The 12,270-nt window shown below is 39.5% G+C and overlaps 1 protein-coding gene across 1 annotated transcript; it reads right to left on the bottom strand.

The window, feature by feature from the left end:
- Window positions 1–134: 134 nt before the first annotated feature.
- Window positions 135–8,609, bottom strand: LOC107710809 (extensin-like). Its single transcript, XM_016515653.1, has 5 exons — window positions 8,394–8,609; window positions 6,705–6,793; window positions 4,134–4,221; window positions 1,877–3,980; window positions 135–1,212 (listed from the first exon to the last, which is right to left on the bottom strand). Exons 1-5 carry the CDS (start codon window positions 8,470–8,472, stop codon window positions 1,113–1,115), a joined length of 2,460 nt encoding a protein of 819 aa, XP_016371139.1. The 5' UTR covers window positions 8,473–8,609; the 3' UTR covers window positions 135–1,112.
- Window positions 8,610–12,270: the final 3,661 nt, after the last annotated feature.

Consider the following 12,270-nt stretch of genomic DNA (forward strand, 5'->3'; position numbering starts at 1 on the left):
AGTAGGATCAGAATTCAGAACATGCAGAAAATGTCTTTTTTAATAACAGAAATGGGCATGAATGCTGTTCTCTTCTCATATTTGGGCAAAAAACAAAACAAAACAAAAAAAATTTCACAAGTTTCACTGTTTAATAAAGTTTCTGTCATCTGTATATTTATGCTCTCGCATATTTTTATCACACCGTATTGTGGTTATATTCTTTCTTTAGGGGGGTAACAAAGTGTTAAATATCCAAAACAACAATTGTCATACTAACACGTTTGCAGATTAAAGCACAATTATTGACCTATTGCAATTGTCTCTGACGTACTTCACACGATTAAACCTGTGGAGATGTGCGAGACGTCCAGAAAAACGTGTGTTTGTAGCAGATGCGAGCTTATTTCTTCAAAGGCACTTTTAACCAGTATATTCATGCAAAAACAAAGTTTGCATTATTTCTTCTTTGATTCTTGCTTAAGATTAAAATAATAACTATGAAAAGCAGCAACGGCATTTTTCTTAGTTAAAACGAACCATCAGTAATGTGTTCCAAGGCTTCGCGACCATTTATAACAGCGTTTATTCTCAAATTCGAAGGCTTATTGTATACTTTTTATAAGTTCGTAAAAATACATCATGTTTTGACCTGGAAAAAAATCCAGCACCACTGAAAGAAGCTCTCGTATCGAGAGCTATAGATTAATATTGACATTAATGATTAAAAACATTCTAAAATATTATGCAGAAGTTACAATTAAGAACTGGTGTTCTTAATGTATAACCTGATTAGAAACTGGATTAAACAATTGGATTAAATTAAAAGGTTTGACATTAAAATGAGTTTCCGTGTAGATTATCTAGCCATATACAGGCACAGTTGCTCCATTGGTCAATTTTAGCAGCTCTAGAAAGTCCGTGATGAAGCTGCGGTCATAAGAGTTCGGCAAAACCTGAATATACTGACAGCTGAAGAAACATCCAGGTAGAAAGTTAATAGCGTAATACTTTAGCAACAGCAGTAATAAAGCTCCAGACCGGGTGCAAAACGTTAAATGTCTGTCAGGTAGGTGCATATGTACAGGTAAGGCACGTCTCTGGAATAATTCCAGTCAGGAACGCTCTCTGGATCAGGACGAACCGTCTTTGATAACGGGTGTTATTGGTTGTTTGGCTCCTGGTCTCACGGTGAACGTCATTCCAAACTGCTGTTTGGTTGATGGACCATTACTGAAAGATAAAGAAGAGTCTCATTATTCTTAAGTAAACGCTTTAAATACAAAGTTATAAAAGCATGAAGTATTAGAACTTCAAGTAACTGCCATTTGATTCCACTTTAACCAGTAATTCCTCAATATTACGAAAGATTTTTGTGGGCATGTATGCTGCATGTTGTTGTGTTTAAGCTTCTAAATATATCGACTTAAGCAGTTTCATATGCATTGTAAATCATAAATGTCATGGAAACAGCTGTTGAGTGTTGTTCCAGTCTATTTATCTTCCTGATGATTCATCTCAGCTATGTGCATGTGCTATGAGGGAAGCGTTGCCTGTGATCACAGTCATGCGTAATTGTGTGCATTATTCCAAAGAAAAAAACGTTACATAATCTTTCTGTACATAATCTGACGTCATCAAGTCTCTTATGGAATCTTGTTTCCGCCTCAAAGTAAAAACGAAATAAAAAGGTAGTTGCCACTTTATTTCTTGTAATTGCATCTTAATGTCTCCCAATTGTAACTTTATACAATGTGGATCTTTTCCTTTCCCCGTTGATAAAGCCCTGGCTGACATTTTTCCTCAATTAATGTCACGTTTCACTCGAAAAATGCACATTACAGAAGTAAAACGGATTGTGAATACCATTTCATGTTGACTTTAACCATGTGTTTACCTGTTCTGGGATTTAGCCGAAGTGGACAAATTTTGAGCTTTTTTGGCCGCTTTGCTTTCCAGCTCCTTCATGTCCACTCCACGAGTTTGCGCCGGCAAGGTGGCACTGCGGTTTGTCATAGGATTGTATGTGGTAAGGGGCGACGTGGCCTCGTCATCAGACAGTGGAGAGTTCCAGTCATCTCCGTTGGTCTCCACCTCTTTGACAGCCGAGAACTTGGGGTCCATCTCTAGCATCTTCTTCTGCAGGATACTGAGAAGTGTCGCCTGGCTAGCGGAGACGGATGGAGCCACTTGTGAAGGGGGTTGAGTGTGTTTCATTTGAACAGGTGGTTTGGATTGGAGATGGATATTTGGGGGAGGTCCTGGGGCCTTGGGAGGACAGCTGGGTGGTTTATGTTTGGGCGAAGTGAGGGGCCCATTGGTGACAGGAGGAGGGGTCGGAGGTTGGGAGGGTTTGGCAGGTGGACCATTTACGATTGGAGTAGGTAAGGATTTAGAAGGTGGAGGGGCAGGTTTTACAGGGGCAGCAGGAGCGGGGTGACTTGGAGGGGGGCAGCTGATAATAGGAGCAGGTGTAGCAGGTAAGAAGGTTTTAGCAGGTGGAGGGGCACTTTTCACAGGGGGAGCAGGAGCGGGGTGACTTGGTGGGGGAACTGGAGGTTCCTCCTCAGAGTCCGAGTTGGCAAATTCAGGAGGCGGTGGAATGAAGATCAAGGCTTCTCCAATTTCCACATCTCTAACAGGGACACCCAGTCCACTAACAGAGCTATTCATTGGGCTTCGTAGAGGGGTTGAGCTTAGCTCTGGCTTTGAGTAGGACATATCTGGAAGGTTAACTTTAGTAGATAGTGAGGTGATTGGTTGCGTGTTTGTGGTCGACTTTAATTGTGCATTGGGACTGTCTGGTGTTGGGTTTCGAGAAATGACGGTGAAGGAGTTTGGTTTTTCTTCACTAGGTTGGATCACAGAACTGACTGGCTCTGTTGAGTTACTGTTCTTTTGGGACAGAGCAGTTCTCTGCTTTTCTCTTTCCTTTGCAGCCATCAGCAAGGCCAAAGGTGAAGTTGTGGTCTCTTTCTTTACTGAGCCGTCTGCGCCCCGTGTTTTGAGATGTCGGTGGTTCAAGATAGGGCTGTACTTGCGAGGCCTGCCAGGGGACGCAACTGGGGTCACCACCTGCCTAACATCAGGTATCCTTTTCTCTATTTTGGGCGAGACTTTAATTGGTGCTGGTACCTCAGTGGGGATGTTTTGTGCCAGTACAGGCTCAGGATTTATTTTAGGCTCTACCTTGGCTGGTTCACTTGGAGCTTGTGCCATGTCTGGCTGGTCATCCTGTAGATGAGTGGCGGAGCTGTTTCGACGGGCTGGTTTGGTTGGTGGCACCCCTGGTTGGAAAGATCCAGGATTTTTCCCACTGTTCCCATCGACAACACCAACCGTGTTTCCAGCAGAATCTTCCAGCAGCAGAATGGACTGGACTTTTTTTTCCCCTTCTGTCTGTCCGCCAAGTAGTGTGCTCTTCTGCACGCTGTAGAGTTTGGCTGTGTTCTGGGGGTTGAAGCTAGATGGTGTTGGGTTGGAAGCAACGGGTGGCACAGGAGTTTGGGACAGGATGTCCAGATTAGGTATGGAGGACATTCGGACGGGTTTTGGAGGTGCTGTTTTATGAGCTTTTGCAAGAACAGGTGATGCTTTCACCGGGGGTGGCGGTGGGGTGAACTTGGGGCATTCTGGGATATCTTGAACACCAAGGCTAGAGAGAGAACCTCTGAAGCTGGAAGTTTCCGATGGTGGTTTTGGAGGACGCATTGGAGGAGGTTTGAGGGAGGTCAAGTCTAAATCTGCACTGTAATCGGAACTGTTAAGTGATGGAGGTTTTGGGGGCGTCTTTGGAGGGGGATGCAGACTTGCACGGTCTAAAGAAGGGTCCATTTCGCCAGAGAACTGTGGTGAGGGAGGGATGAATGATGGAGGCGGCAGGGCTGAAAAAGGAGGAGGAGGTGGAGGGGCGGAGCCAGGCGGAGGTGGTATAAGTATTTCCCCCTGGAGGAGGTCAGGGACGGAAAGCATCCTTCCATTTGGTAGGTTTGTGGTGCTTCCTACAATAAGACAACATGAAAATCAACCACAGGTTCATTAAAACACCTCAGCATGTTGAAAACATTATTTACTGGCTCCCATATTTATTTAGTGTTCCTTGATCAAAGACAAGAAGTTAACTATTCCCAGCCAGTTCTGTGTTGTGAACTCACCTGTACCATTTATCTTGGGCTTGTTGAATGGCGGAAGAACTGGTACCTTGGGTGTTGGAACTGCAAAGCCTTGCACACTCTCAGATGACTAGGGTTTAAAGAGAAGCATTTGTCAGCAACATCCTGATTAAAGGAGACTGTTAGAAGGTAAGGGAGTCTACAGCAATAACACACCTTGTATTGTAGAAGCCACTGAGTCACAGTTTGAATTTCTAGGCACTAAACCAACCAGTTTCCCTGAACTATTCAGAGAGCTTATGACGTTCAAGGATATGGATCCTTTCTCTCGACTCTCGACTCGTCTTTATTTCTCTGAGACATGCTTAAACTGTTGAGAAACTGCAGGACCCATCCCGATTTCATACTCTCACGTGGGATGAACAGGGTGAGATAATGTTCCAGATGTGTGTCTGTGAATCAGGTTTTTGGACACTCCTCACCAACACCCCATAATGTGAATGATTGTTATGAGACATTACGGGAATTTTCCAGGAGCATTGCTAAAACAAATGCACCGAATGTCATTTATTTACAAAACAGAGCATAACCTATGTCTGATAAGAGTCATATTCAGAAATAGTTTTGATAGTCTTTCCTTATAGACAACTTAAGTTGGATTTAGCTTGTCTTTCATTCTTGTCCTTTCAGTTCTCCGACATGCAAAAGGGGACACACCCCTTAAACGTGTGTTTGCGTTTCAGGTTTTGCTGAAGGTCTTTATGGGATCATCTCTCCAGAAAAAAACACAACCTGACCAAACCTTCAGGTGTGGACGTCCTCATAAGGGAAAAAGACTCTACAGTGGGATTCTCAATCTCTAAAGTGGGATTGGGAAAGGTCCTCAAGCCGGGATTCGAACTCGGGACGCCCATAACGCAATGGCGCTATATGTCGGCACACTTGCTGACTAGGCTATCGGCGCCAAACATCATGAAAGTTGTGCTTTATGATTAGTGGTGCAGTTTACATTTTACAGTCTACATTTACACGTTTGCTAGATGCTTTTATCCAAAACGACTTGCATGAAAATGGGAGTGGTGTTTGCTCATGCAAAAGTCCCTGCTGTGGTTGCTTAGTGGTCAAAAGAACCCATGTAGAGTTTTTTTTTCACTTGTTTGATTGTCCAGAAGGTGAAAATCAAGCATCTGCAACCCTAACCCTAAAAGTTTAATACTAACCCCAATTATGAGCCATAATAATAGAAGCACTTAGCAAATGCCACGGGATGTGCCTGATCTCTTCTGTACACAAACAAAACGTGTGTATTCAAAACAGCACATGCAAGTTTGGATAACTCAGCCGGCATAAACCCGCATCTGCACAGTCTAATTTCAGCACGGAACAATTGCAGGAACATCTGAATCATCAGGATCCTGATCTCATGAGGTGAACGAGTGAGTCGCTCGGGTCCGAACACGCTCAGACTGTCAATTACTTTGCTATGATGTGGGCATCACCAGGGTGATACAAACACAAAACTGATGGTGTGTGTGTGCGCGCTTTGTTCTGTCAGAGTGAAAGTGTGTTTACATGCTGAGGGTGTGTTTGTCCTGAAGCTAAAGGTGTGTCTTTAGCAATGTGTGCACAGGACGATTTCGGCACATTTCTCAAGACTTCTATTATCAACGAAACAATTAAATGCAAAACGTACAAGGGCGACACACCAAAACACATTCAGATTGTGTGTCGTAATTGATATATACCAGCAGTATATTTGATTACCATTTTCATATACCATGTTATTTACATGGTACTTAAAAATATTTACCATAGTACATTTCCAAAAAAATGGCACTACTACTATAGGCCTACATGTACAAAAACAACATAATACCATGGTCCAAAAATACAGTATTACTATGGTACATGTCATAAAAACATGGTAATACTATATATTTTTTGTTGACCTCAACATTAAAAACTTGTTTGCAAAAAAGTACTGTGGTACAGTGATCATTTACAAAAGCGTACCATGGTTTTACCATATCTTTTGGACATGTGTTATGGTTTTACCCTGTTTTTTGGACATGCACTATGGTCTTAGTCTGTTTTTTAGACATGTACCAAGGTTTCAGCCTGTTTATTTGGACATTTGCACTAGTAAACGCATTATTGTATATGTATTTTGGAAGTTGGAGCCCGTGGTATTATCATAGAACATGTCTAAAAACCATGGTAATACTATAGTAAATGTTTTGTAAGTGACCCAAGCAATTAAAAAATGTTTTCAAGGAAAAAGTACCGTGGTGGTATTATGGTTCAGTGATGATTGACAAAAGTGAACCATGGTTTTACAATGTTTTTGGCTTGTTTTCAGACATTTACCAAGTTTTTACCATGTTTTTCAGACATGTACCATGATTTTAGTCTGTTTTTGGACATTTGCAATGGTAAAACCATTATTGTATTGCATATATATATACCTTATGATACCATAGTACATGTCCAAAAAAACTACTATGGTATACTTTTTGTAAGTGACCTTGTTGAATACTATTTTATATTGAATCCACTTTACTCCTAGTTAGAGATCATCTCACGAGTGAAGTCTGGTCATGATTTGGGACGTACCGTGAAGTGTTTGACAGTTGGACGTGAGCGCACTTTAGCGGTTCCAGACTCGGGGATGGCAGCTGAGTCCAAAACCAGCTCCACTTGATCTGAAAAACAGAGACATGTTATTTACCTAGTTAACATGGTTTAACTAGCAGCCCGTGTTGTTCAAAGTCACTGCTCAAGACCATGTGACCACCAAAACCACAGAACAACAGGTTCATATGCATCGTAATGTCTTCGTGACAGGTCAGAGGTCAGTGTCTGGTTCGTCATATCACACATTCTTGAAAAGCCAATAGTAACTTTGACTAAACACAAACTCCTACTATTATTAGTATAAAAGAAATCAAAACAAACACTGGAAGTTCACTTCCTGTTTGATGTTTCTTATCAATTCTAATTACATTTATTTTTCAGTCCAATAAAGAGTCGTGTGCGTCAGTCCAATCAGGATTCGAACCCGAGACCTTTGTGTTCCAGGTATATGATCGGTCTACAGTCTCATAACCTGTGTTTGGTAATCTGTGTTTGCTCATTAACAACTTTAAACGTGTTAATGATATAATTACCAGAGATTCTGCAGCCCTCATTGTCGTCAATCATTACAAACGGGAAGTTTGACCTGAATTATGACGTCAGTGTTTTTAAACTATCTGATCTTTTGTCACAATCAAATGTCGAACGAAGAATAAAAATGCATGTATTAGTTTGTGCTTTGAGACGGAGTTTCATAAAAATGAAAGTGTTTCATATGTTAATTACAAAATATTAGCAATACTACGGTACTTTGAGATATACCTTATTCATGTACAGTGGTATTTACATGACTACTGTGGTACATGTCCAAAATACAATTGTAGTACCATTTTTGTAACCAAAATATGGTATTACCATTGTTTTACATACACAGAACCACTGTGGTACCATGGTAAAAGTCCAAAAACATTCTACAGCAGTACATGTCCAAAATACAATGGTAGTACCATGTTTGTAAGTGTAAAAACATCATTCCTGTATATCCAAAACCACTCTAGTATCATGGTACAAGTCAAAAAAACATGCCACTACAGTGGTACATGTTGAAAATGCAATGGTAGTACCATTTTTGTAACTAAAATATGGTATTGCCATTGTTTTACATTCACAGAACCTCTGTGGTACCATGGTAAAAGTCCAAACATATTCTACAGCGGTACATGTCCAACATACAATGGTAGTACCATGTTTGTAAGTGTAAAAACATAGTGTACATATCCGAAAACCAATTATCAATTTACGTGTCCAAAAACAAACATGGTACTATCATGGAATATGTCCAAAAACATGGTACTATCATGGTATATGTACGAAAACATGGTGCTATAATGGTTTATGTCCAAAGAAACATGGCATTATCATGACATATGTCCAAAAAAACTGTCCTAGTTTTCTGTCAGTGTAATCGGACACGTATTTGTCGGGTCACGGACCTCCGAATCAAAAACAGAGGTATTTGTTTACGGGTTTGCGGTTATTCTGTCAGAAAATAAATACGGTTTTGCTACTCACTTATTTTCAAACACAAACTAATCCAGAGTCTGTTTTAAAGGTTATTCGTGTCTTTAAGAAAGTGTTTCGCGACAGGTGCAAAGGTCGCGCGAAGAACACGTAAATAAACTGCTATCATATCTATTTAAACTCTACACGAGACGGAATCTCTCTTACCCATGTCCTTGAACTCCACATTGGTGCCGAATAGAGATTGATTCTTCCGACCCAGGAAATTGAGCGGTCCTTTCTTCATGATTGTGAGAGAGTGATTGTATCCGCGGTGATTTAAATCAGCGTGATTTCATGATTTTTAGAGTTTTAGCGGCAGCTGACTGTGAGCTCGAGTCTCACTGATTCAGAGAAACACTGAGGAGAAGAAAATGGCCCCGCACCTGAACTGCCACGTGACCCCGCCCACTCGAAGACAGGTGAGCACACACTCACACACACACACACTCTCTCACACTCACACACACACACACACACTCACACTCTCTCACACACACACACACACACACACACTCTCTCTCACACTCTCTCACACACACACACACACACACACACTCTCTCTCTCTCTCACTCACACACACAAACACACACACACACTCTCTCTCTCTCTCACTCACACACACACACACACCCTCAGTGTTACTCACTCTGCTCTCTGAATGAAACCCAAATATTTGCTGTCATGGTGAACTTGAGTCTCGTTCAGGAATCAGAGGCCAGATTTACAGTGCTAATGTTTGTATAAATCTTTCCAGTAATTACTACGCTTTGTTTGTGTGTAAAGACTTGCCAAGAACTTTTTAAACGTATATTATTAATTTGATAAATAATAACAATTTTAGTACTTTCTCTCTCTATGTATATACTAACTTACATTTACATCTTCAATAAACTATAATTTGACTTAGTATGTAATATCTAAATAATATATTACATTTCGTCTATAATTAACATGTTATAGCTAAGGCTTGTAATATATTTACTATAATATTTAGATATAAATAAATTATATTAAGTTCAGTCAAGCGGTTTTGTTAAATTGAAATATTTATGTATAATTGATTTAATATGTAATATTTAGTATTAGGCCTAAATTTGATCTAAATGAAACAAGTCAAATTTTTCATAATTATTTTAATATAATATTTAGATACTTGTTTAATGTATAATAAATAGACAACTTATGTTTATAAATTATATGATTGATAGTTTAAATTATTACATTAACTCAAACCTATTGTATTTTATGAATTATAAATATTTTATATATTATTATTATTGCTGCTATTCAGTGCTCTCTGTGTGTGTGTGTGTGTGTGTGTGTGTGTGTGAGAGAGTGTGTGCGTGTGTGTGTGTGTGTGTGTGTGTGAGAGTGTGTGTGTGTATATATATATATATAGTTTAAGTTTTATATAGGCCTATTGCATATTTCGTTAAGAATGTTTGATATAAATTAATTATTAGTTTTAGATATATAATTAATTTCGATAATAGGAATGAAATGAATCAGTGAATCATTGATTCCAGAGAGTCGGTGTGAACGATAGTGAATCTTAGCATAGAGCGAGAGGGGCGTATCCCATCATTCCCAGTCGGCATGGCAACAGAACACGCAAACCCGTCTGTCCTGTTCCTCCAGGTCGTCATGGCGATCTGAGAATGTTCACAATGCGTCGCAGAGTTCCGTCGTTCGGCTGCTCGGGTTTCTCAGGAACGTTTCTCACATGCTTCACATGATTTATGATCGATGATTCCCATGATGCCTAATGTGCTTTATTAAAGTACATTAACACTGTCATTTACTGTTCCTCAAGTTGTTCCAAACCCGTATGAGTTTCATGAGCTTCTGTTAAACAAACGAAGATATTTTGAAGAATGTTGGGAACCAGATAATTGCCGGTAGCCATTGACTTCCATAGTGTTTTTTTCCATTGTATGTAAGACTTTGGCTACCGTCAAGGGCGTAGGTTTAATTTAGCATTGGTGGGGACGTAACAGCCGATAACAGACATTTAATTCTTTGATCAAAATTATTGCTACACTGTAAAAAAAAATAAAAAGTTGAGAAAACTTAAAAGTTAAAGGCAACCAGCTTCAGGAGATGTTTTCTTTGGATTGTTTGACTACTCAAAAGAGAATATAGAAAAATATCACTTAATGCTAGCTAAATTTCACGTACATAAACAGAAATCTGGCTCTAAATCGATCTTTTTCTTTAATCAGATTTGATCCACATGAAACTAAGCTCTGTTCATCCCAAAGCAGTGATAACTGCATCTCTATATTCACCCTGTGTGTCCTCTTAAGGTATATATTTATTTATTTTTCTTTTTGTTAACCCGGCAACATGGTTTTGCTTCAAAAACGTACTATAGTTAAACCATGGTAACCACAAATTAACCATGGTTTTACTACACTAACCATAGTTTAACTATGATTTGTAGTAAAACTGTGGTTATGCAAAATAAATAAATAAGACATTGTTACTACACTTTTACTAATAAAACCATGGTTTTCTTAAGGGATTTGTATTTGTGTTTTCTTTTTTTCTTTCTTTTCTCTTTTTGTTTTTATAACTGCACTGCCTTAATGGTTTGATATTTTGTACGGTTTAATAATAAAATAAATAAAAAATCAGAAGAAAAAAATGATTCGTGAACCCGAAGTTCGATCTGAATCAAATGATTCGTGACGCGCGGTTTGAAGTCCGGAAGTGAATCAAATGATTCGCGATCCGATTGGAGTGAATCATTTTGCAACGCAATGGTTTAACTGATTGGGAGTCACCATCACTACGTGCTTTTTAAAACCATTAGAAGCGTGAGATGTAGACATTCCAAAATTGAATGGCTCTTTTGTATTTTCTTGAAATATATCATGTATCAATTTTAAAGCTCTTGTTAATATAATGCATATGACTTAAACCTTTATATATATATAATTTTCTACCATAGCAACATTTGCTCCAAATAAAGATTCATTAGAAATAAATGCACTTGTTTAAAAGATAAACATCACTTATAAGCAATATTTTCACTTGTGCATCATTTTTAATCAAGCTGTAATTTTGTCAAATTAAGCAAGTAAGTTTGAAAATGATTTAAATTTGTACACTCACTGGACATTGCAAGTTAATTAATTAAATATTCTTATTTTCAGAATGTCTGCATTAACTATGAAAAATCCATTTGTGTCCGTTGGTTACCTGAGAGCTGGTGGAGATTCTAGAATGAATGTGTTGTCATGGTGACGTCTCTGTGATGTCATCACAGACACTGAACTCAGATCAGACGCTGACGGACAGACAGACAGAAGATGAGTACTTCTGCTGATATGATGGAGATGCCGACGGGAACAGAAACCCAGTGGACTTGGGTAAGAACCTCGTTTACATTCAGTATTTCTGATATTAGTTTGAGATGCTCATGTCTTCATACATTAACCAGGCTTTAGTGGAGATGCAAGGCTCCATCAGATCTCCTAACGCTCCTCCTGAGCGCCTCCAGACCCATCCAGACACCAGCGGAAACTCTCTGAGACCCTTCTGCACGGCTCAGAAACCTGCGTGTGGCTTCGGCTTCTCCTGGCGCACAGACCACAGACGCAAACGCAACGACCTGCAGGCCTGCAACCGGGTGAAGTGGAGGAGCCAGTGCGTGTACAAACCACAATAAACCTGCATTAATTTACCGCACACTATCTGTGTCGCTTCACTCAGCTTTATAGGGTTATATACAGTTGACCGTAACCATTAGAATATGTTTTGCATATGTTTTATTAGGTTGTCACACAAAAACTTCCCTGCTATGTTTGGAGAACATAATAGCTGCACAACTAACCTTTTCCCCCCAGAACTTCACAAAAAAGAACCAAATGGGAACCATGTGCTAGCGATAGATAGATAGACAGATAGATAGATAGATAGACAGACAGACAGATAGACAGACAGACAGACAGACAGATAGACAGATAGATAGATAGATAGATAGATAGACAGACAGACAGACAGATAGACAGATAGATAGATAGATAGATAGATAGA

This window comes from Sinocyclocheilus rhinocerous, unplaced genomic scaffold (assembly GCF_001515625.1).
Source record: "Sinocyclocheilus rhinocerous isolate Xijiao unplaced genomic scaffold, SAMN03320098_v1.1 scaffold1649, whole genome shotgun sequence".
NCBI classification, from domain to species: Eukaryota; Metazoa; Chordata; class Actinopteri; order Cypriniformes; family Cyprinidae; genus Sinocyclocheilus; species Sinocyclocheilus rhinocerous.

Bases quoted from the DNA above. Each gene is read 5' to 3' on its own strand.
- LOC107710809 (XM_016515653.1), bottom strand. From the start codon at position 8,472: ATGAAGAAAGGACCGCTCAATTTCCTGGGTCGGAAGAATCAATCTCTA. The intron at 3,981-4,133 runs GTGAGTTCACAA...GTCTTATTGTAG, and splicing joins GCCCAAGATAAATGGTACAG to GAAGCACCACAAACCTACCA. The intron at 1,213-1,876 runs GTAAACACATGG...TTTATCTTTCAG, and splicing joins TCGGCTAAATCCCAGAACAG to TAATGGTCCATCAACCAAAC.